This window comes from Camelus ferus, chromosome 35, assembly GCF_009834535.1.
Source record: "Camelus ferus isolate YT-003-E chromosome 35, BCGSAC_Cfer_1.0, whole genome shotgun sequence".
Lineage (NCBI taxonomy): Eukaryota > Metazoa > Chordata > Mammalia > Artiodactyla > Camelidae > Camelus > Camelus ferus.
Window position 1 is genome coordinate 10,315,171 of NC_045730.1, and position 21,048 is coordinate 10,336,218.

The window sequence follows — 21,048 nt, forward strand, 5'->3', positions numbered from 1 at the left end:
CAAGCACAATGCATTGCACATGCTGGCATTCAATTAGTTAAATTGAATCCTGTGAATATCTTCCCACCTCCATTTCTCCCACTATAGTATTTTAGTTTGATTTTTGATGTATCAGTTTTCCTAAAGTGAAAGGCATTTTTATGAAGTCTCTAAATTAGCCTACCATTTATTCAATGAGTAAAACATCAAAATAAAATGAAAGCAATGATCTTAAGCACTACTTTTACATAATTATCTCAACATTCATCTTTTCTCCTAATTTAATCATTGGATTAAGTGCAATATAACATTTGAAACTGGTGCCATATGCCATAAATCTAGGATTCTTGCCTTGATATTTTAGCAATCTGGTATTTCCCTCTTGAGCTCTATTCTTATGTTGTCTAAGAACTCTAAGGACTTTCTTCACTTAAAGGGAATAGTTCTCTTTCCCAGGCCAAGCTGAAACAGAACTGAAGCCTATTCAGTACAGAACAGCTATGGCTTCTCACTGCCATAAGGTATTGCTCTTGATGCTTCTTTCTGCTCAGTTCCAACGACCCTGGTCCACTCTGCAATGATATCTTTGCTTGTTCTGGTCCAGGTCTCTGCAAAGACTGCAGTGATACTCACATTTAGACTTCAAGTTTGGCATCTTCACGTGTTCAGTCTTGTCCCCTAGAGGACAACGCAATTGAATAAATCTTCTTTTGCCGAAGCTGGGATTAAGTGAGCACACAATCAATAGCTCTTTTCTTATCTGGTGACATTTAATGATTCTGGGCATGGATGGCTGAAGCTTTGCCTACCCCGGGCAGAGGGAGCATACACAGGAAAAGAGAAACCAGGGAAATGTTTAACAGTCACATGAGTTGTGTAATGTACTGGAAATGAACCAGAGCCCCAGACTTACAGCCCGCTTTCCCACAGAGCATTTGCTGAATCCTGGGGTGGTGCAGGAGGCTGAAGGATTGGGTCCGACAGGAGGAGGAAAATCCCCCCACATACTACCAGTGCAAACAAAATAAACTCCACCTTAAAAGAGGACCTGCCTCAAATACACAGGCAGTCTTCCCCCTCAAGATATCCGCAATATTTCTCAAGTTATGTGAGTAGGAGGATAAAGATCTAAGTATAAAACCTCTGAATAGCAGAACTGAATCTGCCAGGTTGAGGAGATAGAAACCTTGTAGGCTCTTTTATCAAAAGCCCAGAGGAGTCACATCTAAGAAACAGAGAAGCCAGAAGTTGACTGAATCTTGCTAGAACTCCAACCCAGCTCAATCCCTGACCCTCCCCCTCTTTGTCTATTTTCACCTCTAGGGGTGAAACGCCATGTCTATTGTCTATAGTTTTTAATATAAAAGCTTGGCATGTGATAAAAAAAAGTTATGAGACGTGAAAAAAACAGGAAACTTTGACCAATAATCAAGAGGGAAAAAGTAGATAATAGGAGATCCATAGATAAGCCAGCTATTGGAGTCCAGATACGGACTTTAAAATAACTATTATAAAATAGAATGGTAGGTTACAAAATAGAAAAAAAAATGGACAAAATGGATTAGAAGATGCAGGATTTCAACAGGGAATTGGAATCCATAAGAAGGAATCAATGGAAAATCTCAGGTTGAAAAACATAATATCTGAAATCAAGAACTCAGTGGATGGGTTTAACAGCGGACTGGACACAGAAGAACAGAGGATTAATGAATTTGAGGACAGGTCGAGAAAAAAATACCCAGACTGAAGCACAGAGAGAAAAAAGGATGGAGAGACATAGCAGAGCTTAAAATGCATGTGGACGCAGTGAACAAATTGAACAGGCATGTAACTGGAGTCCTAGAAAAAGAGGAGAGAGAGAATGAAGCAGAAGCAATAATTATAGAAACAATGGCCAAGAATTTTACAAAACTAATGAAAGACATGAAACCAAAAATGAAAAGAAAAATTCAAAATAGATCATAGGCATAAAGGTAAGCGCTAAAACTATAAAACTCTTGTTTAAAAAAAATAGGAGTAAACCTTAGGGACCTTAGTGACCTTGGGTAGCCAGTGGACTCTTAAATATAACGCCAAAAGCATGTGACAGAGGAAAATAAAAAATAAATTGAACTTTTGTGTTACAAACAATACCATCAAGAAAGTGGAAAGACAACCAAAATAATGGGAGAAAATATTTGCAAACCACATATCTGATAAGGGACTTACATTTAGAGAATGTAAAGAATTCTTACAACTCAACATTTTTTAAAATGGGCAGTGGATTTCTCCACAACAGGTCAGTACAGATCACACAAAAGGTCAATAAGTACATGAAAGATACTCAACATCATTAGCCATTAGGAAAATGCAAATCAAAACTACAAAGAGATATGATGGCAAAAATTTAAAAGACAGACAAAAAAGGTTAGTGAAGATGTGGAGAAATTTGAACCCTCATATATTACTGGTGGGAATGCAAACTAATGCAGCGCCATGGGAAAACAGTTTGGCAGTTCCTTTAAAAACTAAATATACAGTTACTATATGGCCCAGCAATTCCGCTCCTAGGTATATACACAAGAAAAAGAAAAACATACATGATCATAGCAGTATTATTCATACTAACCAAAGAGTTGGAAACAACCCAAATGCCCATCAGCTGACGAATGAATAAACAAAATGTGGTATAGCCATAAAATGGAATATTATCTGACAATTAAACAAAATGAAATACCAATACATGCTATAACATGGATGAACTTTGAAAATATTATGCCAATTGAAAGACACCAGACACAGACCATGTATTATAAGATTTCATTTATATGAAGTGACCAGAATAGGCAAACTTTCAAAGACAAAATGTAGGTTAGTGGTTACTTAGGACTAGAGGTGGGGGAGGTTGGAGACTGACTAGGTTGGAGACTGACTACTAATGGATATGGAATTTCTTTTAGGGGGTATGAAAATGTTCTAAAATTAGATTATGGTGGTGGTTGCATAACCCTGGGATTATACTAAAAAACATTAACTTGTATACTCAAATGGGTGAATTGTGTGGTTTGTCGATTGCATCTCAACAGGACTGTTTAAAAAAGGAAAAGAAAGATGCAATAAGATCAGTAAGCCCCAAGTAGGAGAAATGCAAAACAAAAAACAAACAAAACTGAAAACATGCCTCAGTGTATCTTACACTGTAGAAAAGCTTGTGGTATGTCATGAAGGCAGTGACTTCAAAGACCATTTGTAGCCTTAAATGTCTTAAAGAAGAAAGGCAAATTCATGAGCTAAATGTTCAACGTAAAAGGTTACATAAATTACTACAGAGTAAACACAGAGTGAAGGTCTCAATAGGGACACCTAATTGTTTTCAACATGGCATTTCTGCAAGTGAGCTGGAAACACATCAGATCTTATATGAAGAATTTTTAAGAATTTTCATCAGTTTGTAGATTCTGGTGTTGACAAGGTTCAAGGTGTGACCATGACAGTCTGTGGCCAAGAAGCATTGGAACAGGATGTTACTGGGAATGAGGCGAGCAGGGACAATCTAGGGTGCTGGATGGGTTAAACACCTAGAAACTGTCTGAAGGCATTTAGATCTTCTTATACATGAACTTGAACATCATAATGACCACTCCTTTCTGGGGGCGGGGGGGAAAGATCAATGGTAATTTCATAAACCAGTAGGACTCAAAGAGGTAGTCTATCCCTCTCCTTTGGGTAAGATCCAATAACTATATCAAACAAAATTGAACATAATACCTGTCACAGCAGAAATCCAAATCTCTCTTAAAATCACCATTCTAAATGATTTTGAAAAGTCTATCTCTCACTAAATCTTAAAATTTTCTCTTTTGCCCCTTTTTTTGGCTGTTTCTCAAATATGTGCACTTGAAGTTCTAAGATATCATTGCTCTCTCCTGGAACATTATCTTCACTCAGTAATTTATTTATCCAAACATCATTCATGAACTTATATTGAGTTGACAAAGGTTAGAAAAATATTGTTTTGGGGAAGCACCTCCTTGGAAAATGATCCCTTTTTTATTGCCGTATTGAATTTTAATCTTTTGAAGGTCCTCATAAACAAATACAGATGTCCTTTATGTTATAAATAATAAATAAATTTCTTCATGTTGACTTTATGGTTTTTACTTCTTTGAATAATGTACTGTTTGCTCAAATAATCTCATAGTGCATAAGAATACAGATTCTAGAGAGAGATGGATTAAATTTGAATCCTAGCTCTACTACTTTCCAGCTGGGTGATCCCCGTGTTTCAATTTCCTCCTCTGTAAAATTAGGATGATAATGCTACCAAAATCATAAAACACTACCAAAACTGTTGTGGTAACTAGGCGAACTAATTAGAGCCTGGTATATAGTAACTGCTTTTTAAATGTTACCATTATGCTATGGGAAGTCTCCATCTACCTTGTATTAAGGGCTCCATAAAGAAATCTTATCTATTCTTAAAATATTTAGATTCTGTCTTTAAAATCACTTGTTAAACTTAGGCTGAGAATACCCACTTGACAAGAAAAGTATCCAATCAGGTGCCTGCCCAAGATGGTGGGAGATAAGACTGCCTTTACAAAGTAATGACTGGTTCACAAAGCCAGTTTACTCTTTTTTGTTCCAACTCCATAAAACATTATTCATGATTTTCCTGCTAAATTTGACTTAAAGATACACAATAGATACCTAATTAAAAGCATGTGACCCAAATGAACAAAAGGAAGGGGAAATAGTTACATTCAATGATTTAGTTACTAAAGACTCACTGCTGATTGCCTCAGCCAAAAATAGCTGTCTTTTCAGATGTTTTGTGCTTTACATAGACTTGAATGTGCCTCAGTAGAATCCATGTAAACATTTCTTTCTTCTAACATCTTCCACAGTCCCGAGATTATCATTTACTTCTCAAAAGTTTCCATCAATTCACCTGAATCACTTTTTAAGTGTGAAAATTTGTTTTTCTCTTTTTTCCTGAAACTAACCAAGAAGGATATTCTGTCCTACTGGCTCCTCACTTCAGCCCCAGCATACCAATCACCATACTTCCCTCATATATGAAAGCTCCAATTAGTCTGCAAAAGAAAATTTTTTTTAACATTTTTTATTGATTTATAATCATTTTACAATGTTGTGTCAAATTCCAGTGTTCAGCACAATTTTTCAGTTATTCATGGACATATACACACTCATTGTCACATTTTTTTTCTCTGTCAGTTATCATAACATTTTGTGTATATTTCCCTGTGCTATACAGTGTAGTCTATTCTACAATTTTGAAATCCCAGTCTATCCCTTCCCACCCTCCACCCCCCTGGTAACCACAAGTCTGTATTCTCTGTCTGTGAGTCTATTTCTGTCCTGTATTTACGCTTTGTTTTTGTTTGTTTGTTTGTTTTTGTTTTTGTTTTTTAGATTCCACATATGAGCGATCTCATATGGTATTTTTCTTTCTCTTTCTGGCTTACTTCACTTAGAATGACATTCTCCAGGAGCATCCATGTTGCTGCAAATGGCATTATGTTGCCGGTTTTTATGGCTGAGTAGTATTCCATTGTATGAATATACCACATCTTCTTTATCCAGTCACCTGTTGATGGACATTTAGGCTGTTTCCATGTTTTGGCTATTGTAAATAGTGCTGCTATGAACATTGGGGTGCAGGTGTCATCCTGAAGTAGATTTCCTTCTGGATACAAGCCCAGGAGTGGGATTCCTGGGTCATATGGTAAGTCTATTCCTAGTCTTTTGAGGAATCTCCACACTGTTTTCCATAGTGGCTGCACCAAACTGCATTCCCACCAGCAGTGTAGGAGGGTTCCCCTTTCTCTACAGCCTCTTCAGCATTTGTCATTTGTGGATTTTTGAATGACGGCCATTCTGACTGGTGTGAGGTGATACCTCATTGTAGTTTTGATTTGCATTTCTCTGATAATTAGTGATATGGAGCATTTTTTCATGTGCTTTTTGATCATTTGTATGTCTTCCTTGGAGAATTGCTTGTTTAGGTCTTCTGCCCATTTTTGGATTGGGTTGTTTATTTTTTTCTTATTGAGTCGTATGAGCTGCTTATATATTCTGGAGATCAAGCCTTTATCGGTTTCACTTGCAAAAATTTTCTCCCATTCCGTAGGTTTTCTTCTTGTTTTATTTCTGGTTTCCTTTGCTGTGCAGAAGCTTGTAAGTTTCATTAGGTCCCATTTGTTTATTCTTGCTTTTATTTCTTCTAGGAGAAAATTTTTTAAATGTATGTCAGATAATGTTTTGCCTATGTTTTCCTCTAGGAGGTTTATTGTATCTTGTCTTATGTTTAAGTCTTTAATCCATTTTGAGTTGATTTTTGTATATGGTGTAAGGGAGTATTCTAGCTTCATTGTTTTACATGCTGCTGTCCAGTTTTCCCAACACCATTTGCTGAAGAGACTGTCTTTATTCCAATGTATATTCTTGCCTCCTTTGTCAAAGATGAGTTGACCAAAAGTTTGTGGGTTCATTTCTGGGCTCTCTATTCTGTTCCATTGGTCTATATGTCTGTTTTGGTACCAATACCATGCTGTCTTGATGACTGTAGCTCTATAGTATTGTCTGAAGTCTGGCTGAGTTATTCCTCCAGCCTCTTTCTTTCTCTTCAGTAATGCTTTGGCAATTCTAGGTCTTTGATGGTTCCATATGAATTTTATTATGATTTTTTCTAGTTCTGTGAAATATGTCCTGGTAATTGGATAGGGATTGCATTAAATCTGTAGATTGCCTTGGGCAGTGTGACCATTTTAACAATATTGATTCTTCCAATCCAAGAGCATGGAATATCTTTCCATTTTTTAAAGTCTTCTTTAATTTCCTTCATCAGTGGTTTATAGTTTTCTGTGTATAATTCTTTCACCTCCTTGGTTAGATTTATTCCCAGATATTTTATTACTTTGGGTGCTATTTTAAAGGGGATTGTTTCTTTACTTTCTTCTTCTGTTGATTTATCATTAGTGTAAAGAAATGCAACTGATTTTTGAACGTTAATTTTGTAACCTGCTACCTTGCTGAATTCTTCAATCAGCTCTAGTAGCTTTTGTGTGGACCTTTTAGGGTTTTCTATATATAGTAGCATGTCATCAGCATATAATGACACTTTTACCTCTTCTTTTCTAATTTGGATCCCTTTTATTTCTTTCTCTTGCCTGACTGCTGTGGCTAGGACTTCCAGGACTATGTTGAATAGGAGTGGTGATAGTGGGCATCCTTGTCTTGTCCCAGATTTTAGTGGGAAGCTTTTGAGTTTTTCACCGTTGAGTACTATGCTGGCTGTAGGTTTGTCATATATAGCTTTTATTATGTTGAGATATGTTCCCTCTATACCCACTTTGGCGAGAGTTTTTATCATAAATGGGTGTTGAATTTTATCAAATGCTTTTTCTGCATCGATTGAGATGATCATGTGGTTTTTGTCTTTTCTCTTGTTGATGTGATGTATTACACTGATTGATTTGCATATGTTGAACCAGCCTTGTGTCCCTGGGATGAACCCCACTTGGTCATGATGTATAATCGTTTTTATGTGTTGTTGGATTCTATTTGCTAAAATTTTGGTGAGGATTTTGGCGTCTATGTTCATCAGTGATATTGGCCTATAATTCTCTTTTTTTGTAGTGTCTTTGCCTGGTTTTGGTATCAGGGTGATGGTGGCTTCATAGAATGAGTTTGGGAGTATTCCCTCCTTTTCAATCGTCTGGAAGAGTTTGAGAAGGACTGGTATGAGTTCTTCTTTGTATGTTTGGTAGAATTCCCCGGTGAAGCCGTCCAGTCCTGGACTTTTATTTGTAGGGAGGTTTTTAATTGCTATTTCTATTTCCTTTCTGGTGATCGGATTGTTCAAGTGTTCAGATTCTTCTTGATTCAGTTTTGGTGGACAGTATGTTTCCAGAAACTTGTCCATCTCCTCTAGGTTATCCAGTTTGGTTCCATATAGTTTTTCACAATATTCTCGTATGATATTCTGTATTTCTATTTTGTTTGTTGTAATTTCTCCATTTTCCTTTCTTATTTTGCTAATTTGTGCTCTCTCTTTTTTCTTCTTTGTGACTTTGGCCAGAGGTTTGTCGATTTTATTTACTTTTTCAAAAAACCAGCTTTTGGTTTGGTTGATTTTTTCTATGGTCTTGTTAATCTCTATTGTATTTAATTCCTCTCTGATCTTTATTATTTCCTTCCTTCTGCTGCTTTTTGGGGCTTTTTGTTCTTCTTTTTCTAATTCATTCAGGTGGTGGGTTAAATTGTTTATTTGAGATTGTTCTTCTTTTTTGAGGAAGGCCTGTATCGCTATAAACTTCCCTCTCATCTTTACTGCAAAAGAAAATTTTAACAGACCTCTTCATCATCTATTCTTCCAGGCTGCACAGCGTGGCTTTGGCTTTGGCATTTCAGTTTGGCATTTGTTTGTGATGCCAAATTGAAACACAAAGGAAAATAGTACAAAGTTGCTGTTCACCTCAGTCAATAGGCCACACAGATAAGGCATTCGTTTATGCGTAAAAATTCAGTGACTCATAAATGCTTACTATCAAATTTGTGTGTGTGTGTGTGTGTGTGTGTGTGTGTGTTTAGACTAGAGATTTTATTTTAGAAGGATAAAGGATGGAGGCACAATAATATTTGGCATTTTTAATTTAGGTTTGTTTTATTTAAGTTTAATGTTAAACCATGCTGTGTTTCAGTAAGAACAATACAGATTCTGTATCTGTGGCTCCAGTCAGATACCAAGTAGTACAAATTAGCTTCAAGTTACACATACTGAACAAAAGAGGTTGAGTGAGCAAAGGAGGGGAGGATGGGCCTGGGGGGAGAGGGAAGAGGAAGAAACAAAGAATTGAACACGCATGCAGGCTTTTCCATTCCACCTTCAATGCTAACCTGCTTCAGAGGGACAGTAAAAGTAGGCAAGAATGAGCAGCCATGGATTGTTGAACTGTTACCAGCACCACACTTTTCAGCAACATTTCAGCAGAGTTTGAAACACTTTTTACAGCAAAGTCATTATAACAAACTCCTCAAACAACCTTTTTTAACCACCTCAAGCTAACACCCGATTAATTTTAAACATTGGTATAAAATTCAATTTAAACAATTAGAAATGGGAAAATGATACCACATATGCCTCTATAGTGTGATTAATGTTTCTCTTAGATGCTTGTATCACCTAGAAGTCTAATGGTTTCAAATGTAATCCATTTCTAATGGTGATCTTGCCACATTTGGCAGGAGACAATACAGAAATGCTGAAAAAGCCTCTATGCAGTCCTGTTAGTGTCTTAAAGAACCTAAAAGCTGGGACCAGTAAAATCCACAGAAATTCATTCTTGCCTTTAAGAACTTTTGAAAACTTACAAACAAACAAACAAACAAACAAACAAAAAACCAACAGGGCAAGAACCTAAATTCTGAGACCAAATGTAAAAGTCAGATTTGGTGGTTCTCAGTGACAATGCGGGAATTTCCAAGAGGGGTGGGATGGGAAGGTGTAGGGTGGTCAGAGATGGTTTCTCTTGTTAGCTTTTATGTCTCCCTGATTTTCATCTTCCACATCCTGCAGCGCTTCTTTATTCTGCTCTTCACCATCACCCTGCATGTCTGAAGTCCATAGTGTCAGGTTATCACGTAACAACTGCATGATAAGTGTAGAGTCCTTACAGCTTTCTTCACTCAGCATGTCCAGTTCTGCAACTGCATCATCAAAAGCTGCTTTTGCCAAACTGCAGGCACAGTCAGGGGAATTAAGAATTTCGTAGTAGAATACAGAAAAATTGAGAGCAAGACCTAAGCGAATGGGATGTGTTGGTGGAAGTTCTGTCATAGCAATATCACTAGCAGCTTTATAAGCCACTAGGCTGTTCTCTGCAGCCTCCTTCCTGTCGTTTCCCATGGCAAATTCAGCCAGATACCTGTGGTAGTCCCCTTTCATTTTATAATAGAAAACCTTGGACTCACCAGTGTTAGCTGCTGGAATGAGGTGTTTGTCCAGTACATCCAGACTGTCACAACAGATTAACTTTAGCTCAGCCTCAACCATTTGCCGATATTCCCGAATTAGTTTTAGTTTGTCTTCTCCTCCCTTGTTTTCTTCTTTCTGTTCAATGCTGCTGATTCTCCAGAAAGCTCTTCTAGCTCCAATCACATTTTTATATGCAACAGATAGAAGGTTTCTTTCTTCAACTGTCAACTCCACATCCGTCCCTGCTACTTTCTTCATTGATTCCACCTGTTTGTCATATCACTCAGCCTGCTCGGCCAGCTTTGCCTGGTACACCAGATCCTCCTGATCATCCATAGCGGCAGCGGCTCTGGCAGGGTCTGCACGACGGATGGAAGCGGATGGCATCTCCGTCTCTTTACTATCAAATTTATTGAAAGGAGGTGGTGTTTTAAAATAATACTGAATTAGCAATCAACATGGAAACAGATAGAGACAGATTAAGGAAAATTTAGTTCCAAATGGTAAGATAGGAGAAATTTAAATTCTTTCACTATACCTATGGCCTTACCTTTATGTCTCCCTGCCTCAATATATAATCTTCTCTTATTTTTGCTCACCATAGAAGAATTTTTAGTGCCAAGACTCCATAATAAAAGTCTTAACTTAAAAAAAATTAAATAATAATAATTTCACCACCAGGGGGCAAAGAACAGTTTTACAGGAAAAGGTTATTTTTAACATTCTAAAAGAATTACCTGTGTGAACATAGTTTTTGTTGTTAGAATTTTGATAGCTTCAAATTAAGACATACAAATCCTAACCTAAACCTTTAAATTTAAGAATTGTGTTTATAAGAGAGAAAATTGTACAAGTTACCATTAACCAGGTGCCCCTTTATTTACTATCATTTTTAGATGCTTAAAAGAAAATTTCCACCTCCCTTTTCCCTTTCCTATGCACAAGAGTTGGAAAAATAGAATTTGAACTTTTGAAATACTAATTTAGCCTTTGTCTATGCTGGTCGTTATTTATTTATTTATTGGCTTAAAACATCACATATTTATTCTCTTACAGTTCTGCATGTCAGAAGTCAAATTAATTTAATTTGGCTAAAGTCAAAGTGTCACGTAAAGGACTGGTTTCTGCAGAAGGCTCTGAGGGGAGAATCTATTTCCTTGCTTTTTGTCAGCTTCCAGTGGCTGCCTGTATTCCTTGGCTTGTGGCCCCTTCCTCTGTTTTCAAAGAATACCACTCCATCTCTTCTGACTCTGACTCTTTCTGTGCCTCTTAAAAGAAACATTGTGATGACATTGGGCCACCTAGGGGTGGGATAATCTTCCTATCTCATGATCCTTCATTTAATTACACCTGCAAAGTCTCTTTTGCCATGTAAAGGAACATATCCATAAATTCTGGGAATAAAGCTGGGAACATGTTTGGAGACCATTATTCACTCTACCACAGTAGGTATAATCAGAGGGAGCTGATACAAAGTACTTGGGAAACAGAGAAGGACTGGCTGACTCTGCCCCAAGAGGGAAAATGCCCTACGAAACCACAGCCTTCACATTAAATATTCAGATGAGCTAAAACCCATTTAACTTGGCAATCTCAGCCTCATTCCTTTAAGTATGCAAACCACCTAACTCCCCATCTAGCCCTCAGTGGACCAGCCAAGCCTCAGAATGCTTGCTTGCACACCCTTCTAATGGAAATTGCCAACCACCACCCTCAGTGCCTGAGGCATCAGCTCTGTGCCCCCACCCTACCCTGGCTGCTCACTAGTGGCATCTGAACCAAGGCACTCAACTCATGGCATGGTCAGCAAGCTACAATGTGGCTTCGCATCAACCAGCCAAAGTTACAAGACAAGCAAAATCAGTGGGTCAGAGAAAGACAAGACAGCTATTGGATCTGCCTAGGCTCCTGATGGCTCCCATCCTCAGCCATCTGTAATGTTGAAACAAATCCCCTTTTCCATGAGGTAATTTGAACGTGCCTTTGTTCCTTGCCACCAAGATGGCCCAACTTCCACACGGGGTTGTACCCACTTATCCTGATTGAACATACTGGCACTCAAGATTTAGACATCAGTCTCATGTGAATTTTGTCAATGTGAGTCAACATGCATGAGTCTGAATATGGGATTAAGGAGATGAGGAACATGAATTTAAGTCAGAAAGCCCTGGGTTGGGTCCCAGCTCTGCCACTTCTTAGCTGGGTGACAGTGGATAAGTCACTTTACTCCTTCAGCCTGGGCTCCTCACCTATAACCTGAGGGTGATCAGAGGACCTTGCACATAGAATCACTGTGAGGACTAGACAAGACCAACCTAGGAAAGGGCTTTACACAGGGCCTCCTCGGTCATCACTGGGTCAACATGACATATTCACATGCCTTATCTGCATTTCCAAAATCCAAACAGCTCTGAAATTGCAAAGTCCTCTATAACTCATGTGACAGAAAAGACTGACCTGAGGGGACAAGAGGTTACTTACAGTTTTCCTTGTCCTCTTCCTGTGGATATTTGTTGCAGAAATATTAAAGTGTTTGGCTCAGCTGGGTGTTATGTGTATGCCAGTCTTTAAATTGGCTTTTAGCTTGTGGTATTTTTGGAAAAATGGTTTCCTAAGCACGTACTTCAGCTCTGCTCTTTTGTTAACTTAATGTGATTAACTCACATACTCAGATCTTTGCCTCCTTCTAAAATCAGGTCCATCAACTCAATTAATGCTTTGCCATTTGTTAATTTTGTAACTGTGAAATGATATAAATAATGGATAAGCACATCAATTCACCAGTTCTCTCTTTTGAGACCCTGATATCACTAAACTTACTGGTGAAGTACTAGAGTCATGAATGACAAATAGACGAAAAGCAAAATGATCAGAATAGTAAACTATTGGTAAGATGTGAAAAATTTGGTCTAACATGTGCAAGTCCCGTCTTCTGAAGTTTCAGGGTGTTTGACTATTTCTGACTTGTTAAGTTGGTAAAAATTCTGGTAACAGAAGCAAAACTGAAAGTTTTTAAACCAAGGTATCTGCGGTAGAGGCAAACAACCACATTTCATTCCTCTTGGCGTATTTTGTTTGCCCTCTTCCTGCTCCTAAGGACCTGCTGGGACCACAGTTCTCTGAATCAATGATAAAGATGTCACCATTTCAAATGAGGCCTGAAGCAGAATGAACACCACCGTGATCCACTAAGATCTGTCACTTTCCTTTCCCTCTACTGCTCACGGGAGCCTGGCCAGCATCTCCAGCACCAGGGCTGTCTCCAGCCAGTGCAGAATTGGGCTGGATACCACCATGTGTTCACCTAAAGAACATTTTTGTCCAGATTAAATCACATGAAAATGAATATTGACAGCAAACTTAAGGAGGAAAAGAAGTTGCCAAATGTTAGCAGTAAGGGTTTATTAAGAGTCACACACTAAAGAACATTCTAGGATCCACCCCCCCCCCTTTTATATTAGTGATGAAAAGAAAAGCAGAGATAAAGTGGGTTTCCTTTCCTCTTATCAATTTGCTTCTTTATTTTTATTTTTTCTATTTTTTTACTTATTTGTTTTGCTGTGAATGGACAGACTCAGCTCCTTCTTTCTTGCAGAGCAGGTCCTTAAGCCTTTGCCCAGCTACTAACTGCTGGAAGGCTAAGCTTTGCATCCCAGTAGCCTATGTTAGATGCCTTGGTGCATCTTTCCAAATCCTCTCCACCTCATGTGTAAACTAAGCTTGGCCAAGTGACCAGAGCCACAGGGCTCCAACCAGCCTCCCACAGGTACCCGCTAAAAGCACCTTGCTTTAGGCCAAATTTTCTGATCTCCTTTTGTAATGGCGAAAGGTTGGCAGTAGCACACAGCCTACAATCTTCTCTTAAAAAAAAATCAAAAAAACTTTAAACCTCATAGAATCTCTTAAAGGTAAAGACAACATTTTAACAATGACTGAGGAAGAAGCTCATGCTATAGAGAAAGCAGGGAAATGGGTGTTTGGAAAATACTTCCTTCATTATATGAATAAGATTTTTTTCTTTTGCCAAAAATGATATGTGTAACTAATAAAAAGTCTCCTATCTGGACTCATAAAAACTTGTTTCAAATCTTCCAAATGTAGCTTTTCAGTGAGTTTAAAATCCATTTGTTAAAAATATAAAAACCATTCATTTTCAGTTCCTTTCTCAGAACAATTATTTGACATCAGGGAGAATAGAAAATTACTAAGTTAAATTTTAACAAAAACCTTTGTACAACTGCTGAATGGAAATGCAAAAGAGTTTATGACTTAGTATCAGAGCCAAGCATATGCTTCTTGCATTTAGATCTATGTCTCTTTATGAGGACTCTTTCTTACCTATGACATCCATTCAAACTAAGCACCTATATACATTGAAATTAAAATCAGACTTTCAGTTTCTCACAAAATGTTTACCCAGATTCCTAAATTGACACATCTTTTAAAAATTTAAGTATATTCAGTTTACAATATTGTGTTAATATCTAGTGTACAGCATAGTGATTCAGTTAAATATATATAACAGGAGAGTGGGGCTTTGTCTCTCTTGCTCATTCCTCTAAATAGTGCCTAGCTCATATTAAACTTTCAACAAATATTGTCAAATTGAAAAATTAGACTTTCAAAAAGTATTGTTGGATTTAAACAGAGAGACTCCTTTCCCTCTCTGAGGGTAATAACTTACTGTACTCTGGATCACATTCCTAAGACAAAATAATCAAGTAACCTGGAGAACTGCCCAAGTTCAAGCCATAGGAGAGTAGCCAGCTGCCAAGGGAAGCTGCGACTTGCATGACAAGTTCCACCCTTCACCTTGTAGAACCAAATGGTCATGGTGGAGGATGTGTTGCTGTTTTGATGCAAATCATTGGTTGTGTTATTTGGTTGGGTAACAATCTGAAATAACACTGACTACGTAGGGACACTGTAGATACTCTTAGTCATTTTAATCAGTGTGTACTAAACTATTCATGACTTCTAAAAACAGATTCTAATGTGGTGCCAAAATGAAGACTAGGTTCAAAAGTTGTTAAGTCACATAAAAATTCTCATTGACATCTTGAATAAATACAGCTGAGAGGTATGATTTATACTTATGGTCTCCTAAGTGGGCAATAGGACAAGCCACAGATAATTCTAATTTTTCTCAAGATTTCTCCTGTAAGTTCTAAGTCATGTCTTCAACATGCAGAACAACAGTATTTTCAGGAAGACAGATATGCAAATATGATCATTTTCTACCCTCACTATAAAACATTCTGAAGCCCAACCAATTCTTTCATTTTAGTACAGGATTGCATTTCACAGAAACATCACTGTTTTCATTTATATTCAAAAGCAACGTGTGTTGATATTTCAGCTAATGTTACCTTTCATTAGCTTTTTCATCAGGTATCTTTTCCACATAAGGTCAGAGCTTTGGTTAAAGCTTGTTTCATAATGATGTCTCAAGCTGCATTCTTTTGACAAAAAACCAAACCAAAACAAAACAAAACAAAAAAACACTTTCTTTTAAACACATGGGAATATTCTTATTTCAACAGAGAATTGTGCTTGTTCACAATTGGGGGAAATTTAAAGGCTTCGCAGTAGAGTTGTCATATTTAGCAAATAAAAATACAAGACACCTAATTAAATTTGAATGTCAGAGAAACAACATATATCTCATGGAACATACTTATACTAGCAAAAATTATTTCTTCAAATTTAACTTGGTATGTTTTCAGGCAACCCTGGTCTCTCTTTGTTTTTCCTACTTTTGATGGAGACATAGATTGAAATACACTCTTCTTCCAGGAAGTAGTGAAATCTTCATCACTTTCTTGTTAGCTATTTTAAAATGTTGTCAGCAGTTTTAGAATCAAAGAAAAGCTACATGAAACAAACAAAACATCAATTCTCAAGACTTTGGAAGCCAGGCCATGAAAGATTTCATTATGTCAAACAATTAAAAATCAAATACTGACTAAGCGTTTACCATCTATAAGGCATTGTATTGCAACATTCCACAAGCACAAGAGAAGGGGAAAAGAAAGAAGCCAAGCTCTCAGCTTCTGGAGAATGTATCATTTTGTGGGGAGGATAACATTGATACACACAAAAAGATAACAAACAGTACAAGGCAGTAGGTAGTAAGTGTCCAAGGAATCATATAGACAAGAGGATTCAGGAAATCAATTCCATCTGAGTCTTTGGAGAAAGACAGGAGGAGAAAGGGGGTGTTTTACTAAGTGCTTTATATTCATCATCCTGTTTAAGCCTCCTGCTATGGTCTGAATGGCTGGGACCCCGCTCCCCCACCACCTCACCTCTACAAATTCACATGTTGGAATTAAAGTGCCTAATGTGATAGTGTTAGAAGATGGGTTCTTCGGGGAGGTAGTAAATTGTGAAGGTGGAGTCCTTACGAACGGGCAAGTGCTCTTATAAAAAAGAGCTCTAGTCTCTTCTACCATGTGAAGATGCAAGGAAGGTGCCAGCTATGAGCCAGGAGGAGTGTCCTCAGCAGAATGTGACCACGCTGGTGCCTTGACCTTGGACTTGCCAGACTCCAGAACTGTGAGCAATACATTTCTGTTGTTTATAAACCAGCCTGAAGTACTTGGTTATAGCAGCCCAAATGGGTTAAGATACCTCCCAACAACCCTAAAAGGGAGATATTTTTACTGTCAGCATCAGCATCCAGAGAGGGTCACATTTCATGCCTACAGTCACACAGCTAATAAGCTACATACTGGCTTCCACCTTAGGTCTTCCAGACCCTGTAGCCTCAGTGTTGCCTCTGAGATGACAGGAGAGAAGGCTGGAGCCTCTACTGTTAGATGAAGCTCCTAGAAGTTTGAATGGGAGAGAGAGACAGAGAGAAAAGGATTATTTTAGAAAGCTACTTCTTCACACATTGCCCTGCACATTGTGGATACAAATGTTAAGTATATTCATATTATTGTACTGCCATCATCACTATCCATCATCAGAACTTTTTCATCTTCCCCAGCTATACCCAAGTGTTCATTCCATCACACTGGATTATAAGGAGACTACGGAAAGTGTCAAAGATTAGAAACATTGTGAAATCAAAACAAACTGAAATGAACTGGTGGCTATTTGCATGTAGAAGAATGAGAGAGCCAGAGAGATGAAAAATCAAAGATAAGGGCAAACCTAAGAATCCACAAGAACAAAAAAATGACAAAAACCTGTTAGATTTTGCACAGCAAAGGAAACTAAAACCAAAACAAAAAAAGCAACCAACAGAATGGGAAAAAGATATTTGCAAATGATGAGACTGACAAAGGCTTAATTTCCAGAATATATAAATAGCTCATACAACTCAGTAACAAAAAACCAACCCAATCCAAAAATGGGCAGAAGACCTAAACAAGCAATTCTCCAATGAAGACGTACATGGCCAACAGGCATGTGAAAAAATGCTTAATATCACTAATTATCAGAGAAATGCAAATCTAAACTACAATGAGGTATCACCTCATGCCAGGAATGACCATGATTAAAAAGTCCTCAAACAGTAAATGCTGGAGAGGGTGCGGAGAAAAGGGAACCTTGCTACCCTGTTGGAATGTAGTTTGGTGCAGCCATTATGGAAATTCCTTAAAAAACTAAATATAGACTTACCCTATGATCCAGCAATCCCACTCCTGGACATATACCCAGAGGGAACTCCCAATTTGCACTGTGCACAAATAAACTACAACATATGGTCACCTCTCTGATTACGGAACACCCACTCTTCCCCCTGCATGCCCTGTGTAGCGTATTTAATTGTCTGATATGCCAGTCAAGTGAGGGCACCAGTATAAAAATGGTTATTACATATTGGTAAAGCTTAATTTCTTCCTCCCTTTTTTTTCAGAGAAAAAAATGAAAATAAAAGTTCTAATGTTGTTTGTTCAGATAGTACATTTTTAAAGAGGACACCTGTTAAAAGGAAGGGAAGGAATGACAAGTCAACAAAGATTGCGAAGGAACAGCAAACAAGGTGAATGACAGGGTGAGCCCTGGAAGCTGAGGGCCGGAGGGAAGCGGCAGTGGTCCTCTGGGTCTAGTGCTGGGGGAGTGAGATGGAGACAGAGACACGATGCTGGGGTTGGGAGACCTTGACAAGAGCCATCTGGACAGAGCGGGGTGGATGGAAACTGCATGGAGTGTGTCAAGGAGAGGCTGTGGGAACAGTAGTAACTATAGTCGCTGCCTTCAAAAGGTTTTGCTTTGAAGATGAGCAGAGAAAGGAGAGGGGAACATGAAAGGTATTATGGGGTCATATGAGGCATTTTTTCATAGGGCAGATTACAGCATGGTTGGATGCTGGCAGGAAAGGTGATGACATTCTTGTATGAGGAAGTGAAGTGGGGCAGGGAATTTGATGGGAAAGAAGGTATAAAATAGCCATTTTGGAGTTGGGGAAGCAAATACTGTCCAGGATAGGACCCTGGACAGTACTGAGGACCCTTTTGCGACGTCTGGTCCTAGATTTGCAGTGAGACTGTTCAGCAGAGCTGTGCTTTTTTTTCCAGCACCACTCAGCTGCTCAGGGACAGGGACAGGCACAAATCAGGCTAGCTATTGGTTTTAACCAGACAGCAGAAAGAGACGACAAGGAGGGTCACGGGGTCTGCAAACTGTGTGTAGTGACTGGTAGTGAGAGAATGTGAGGGTTCGGATTGGATTTGGACATAACTAATGACAAGTGGGCATCAAAATGGGCAGAAGGCTTTCCAGCCTCCGCGCTCGGTCGGGTTGTGCTGCGCTGCGCTGCGGGTTCCGGGACGACGGGTGGCGCGGGCCTCACGGCCGCCTGGCCCCCGACGTGGACGGCAGCGGACTGGTCTGGCCCCGCGCCACGTTGTTCGTGGGACCTCAGGCGGCCCCGGCCTGCGTTCCCACGCCGGCAGATCGGGCGATGGGGTTGAGGACATTTATTGATCATCGACTATATGCTAGGGATTTTTTAATAGGAGTGAGGATTTCTTGCATGTGAAAGGGAAGGCCTCGCCTTATAACTGCACCTATGCCTACCGCGTCAGTGTGACGTCGGGTCAACGCAGAAGTCACGTGCCATTTAAGGTTTAGATCTTTACAACCGCCTCAGGGTTCAGAACTTGGCGGCAATCTAATATCACCAACTTTGCAGGTGAAAATGGATGCTTGAAGCAGACTGCTGCTAGCAGAATACTTAACTATCTGGGATCACAAAGATGGCCTAAGGATGTCCTTGGTGAGGAATTTGAAAACTTGATCTTCAGGAGCTGCTTAGATTATTTAAAATTTCCAGGAGTGATAAAATTACTGTTTTGGACAGTCCGTAAGTGTATATATAAAACAGTGGGGCCACAAATAAAGAAATTGAACGTGCTTCTTCAGAAAAAAGGGCAGAAGAGGTGATCACTGGAGGTGAGAGGTCAAGGAACTAAGAGGCCACGGCACAAACTTGTGGCAGCAGGGATGTGCCACTGCTATGCAGGGTTTGGGAAAGTCCAGTCTGATCCTCTTTGGCCCCACCTTGGTCAGGAGGTGTGATTTTTTTTTCCCCTCGGTGGCTCTGTCCCCACACAAGATGATCAAGTTCCCTATCTTCTGATCAAGGGTGCAAAACAAGCCCCAGAACAGCTTCCTTCCCACTTAAGGATAGCTTGGCACCAAGTCCTGTCCACTCCACTTCCTGGTTCTCTCAGTTAAGGGTCTTTCTTTCCCATCCCATTTCAAAAACTCTGTTCTTCCAAGGCTTTCCTCTTCCTTGTGCACCGTCCTTATACCTGCTCTTTCTTTTCCCTGGAGCCCTGACATACTCAGCAAGCTCATGTCTGGATCTCTCTGTCTCACATCTGCAGTCTGTTTCTTCCCTGCATGCTGCGGGAAAGAAAAAGAGTCTTCAGGGTGCTAAACAGCAAAAGAGGGGAGAGATTCACAGAAAGCACACAGTAAATTAGAGATACACCCTGTCTTAGATGGATTATCCATGAGACTGTGAGGTCATCAAAAAGCAAAAACAGGAGTAGAGGTGGAAGAGAAGAGAGTGAGCCAGGTATTAAAGTCATCAGTGACTGAGCTGGAGTGATCAGGACAGCAAGACGTTTGACGACATGAAGTTTGAAGGAGGTGAGGAGAGAGAAGGCCCAGAGATGGCATTTGGGGAGCTCAGAGGACTCTCCCTCATTTAGGTCTGAGTACATGAGGCTTGAGAGGGAAAACCAGTCTCCATTCTAGAGGTGAAATGCTGTCCCCAGGGGGCAGGAACTCCACATTCCAGGCGAAAGTCTATAAGGGCCAATATCCTACGTCTGTCATGTTCACCTTCACACCTGTAACACTTTGTACAAAGCAATGAGTACACAGCATGTACCCAACAAAGGTATATGGAATAAATGGAAGGCCAGTTAATTCAATCCAGTGTTTATATTTAAACGATGTGCCACAACCCTACCAGTCTTGTAGGATAAGTGGCAGTCCCAGTTTCCTGCTCCAGTGTGACTGCCAGGGGAGTAAGGCGGTGCCCCAGGGCATCAGCTGCCTGCCAGGAAGACCTGCCCTCACCATACGGAAATAGATGCTGGAATCAGATAGATTGAAATAAAAACATCTGCTTTATTCCTCTTCAAGATGATGATCTGAGTTATGACCGTTACCAGGATCCCAAATAGATTCCTTTCTCCACCAGCTTATGCCAGCCCCGGAAAGTTTAGGGAAAGTTGAATAAACAGTCAGTCTCATAGTATCATGCTGCATCAAAAAAAAAAAAGGAAGCCCAGAAGAGGCTGGACCACTCATCTTCTTTCCCTTCAAACATAAATTACTCCTCAGCTTTGGAAGAAGTGAATGAGGGGGCAGAAAAAACCTGGAAGCTTCCTCTCATATTTTTCTTTCCTACTGAGTGAGCGTCTTCTCCCTTCTTTGAAATATGAAGAGGAGAGTAAAGGGCTTCCCCAACACATCCCAGCTTTTTATTCTAATAGACTTGAATATACAGTCAACCAAGGATATGATGTTCTCCTGGGAAAGGAGCTGCCTATCAGAAAGACCTGCTCCTACCTTCATGAGACGGCCCCTGTTCCAAATGCCAACTACTGTTTCTTCAG

At 39.3% G+C, this 21,048-nt stretch overlaps 1 protein-coding gene across 1 annotated transcript in view; it reads right to left on the reverse strand.

Moving 5' to 3' along the window:
- Window positions 1–8,582: 8,582 nt before the first annotated feature.
- The window catches only part of LOC102524496 (14-3-3 protein epsilon-like), a 145,300-nt gene continuing 132,834 nt past the window's right edge, over window positions 8,583–21,048 (reverse strand). Inside the window, 1 exon segment of the mRNA XM_032473810.1 lies at window positions 8,583–10,358. Within this exon segment, the coding sequence (XP_032329701.1) occupies window positions 9,497–10,358 (862 nt within the window). The 3' untranslated portion in view covers window positions 8,583–9,496.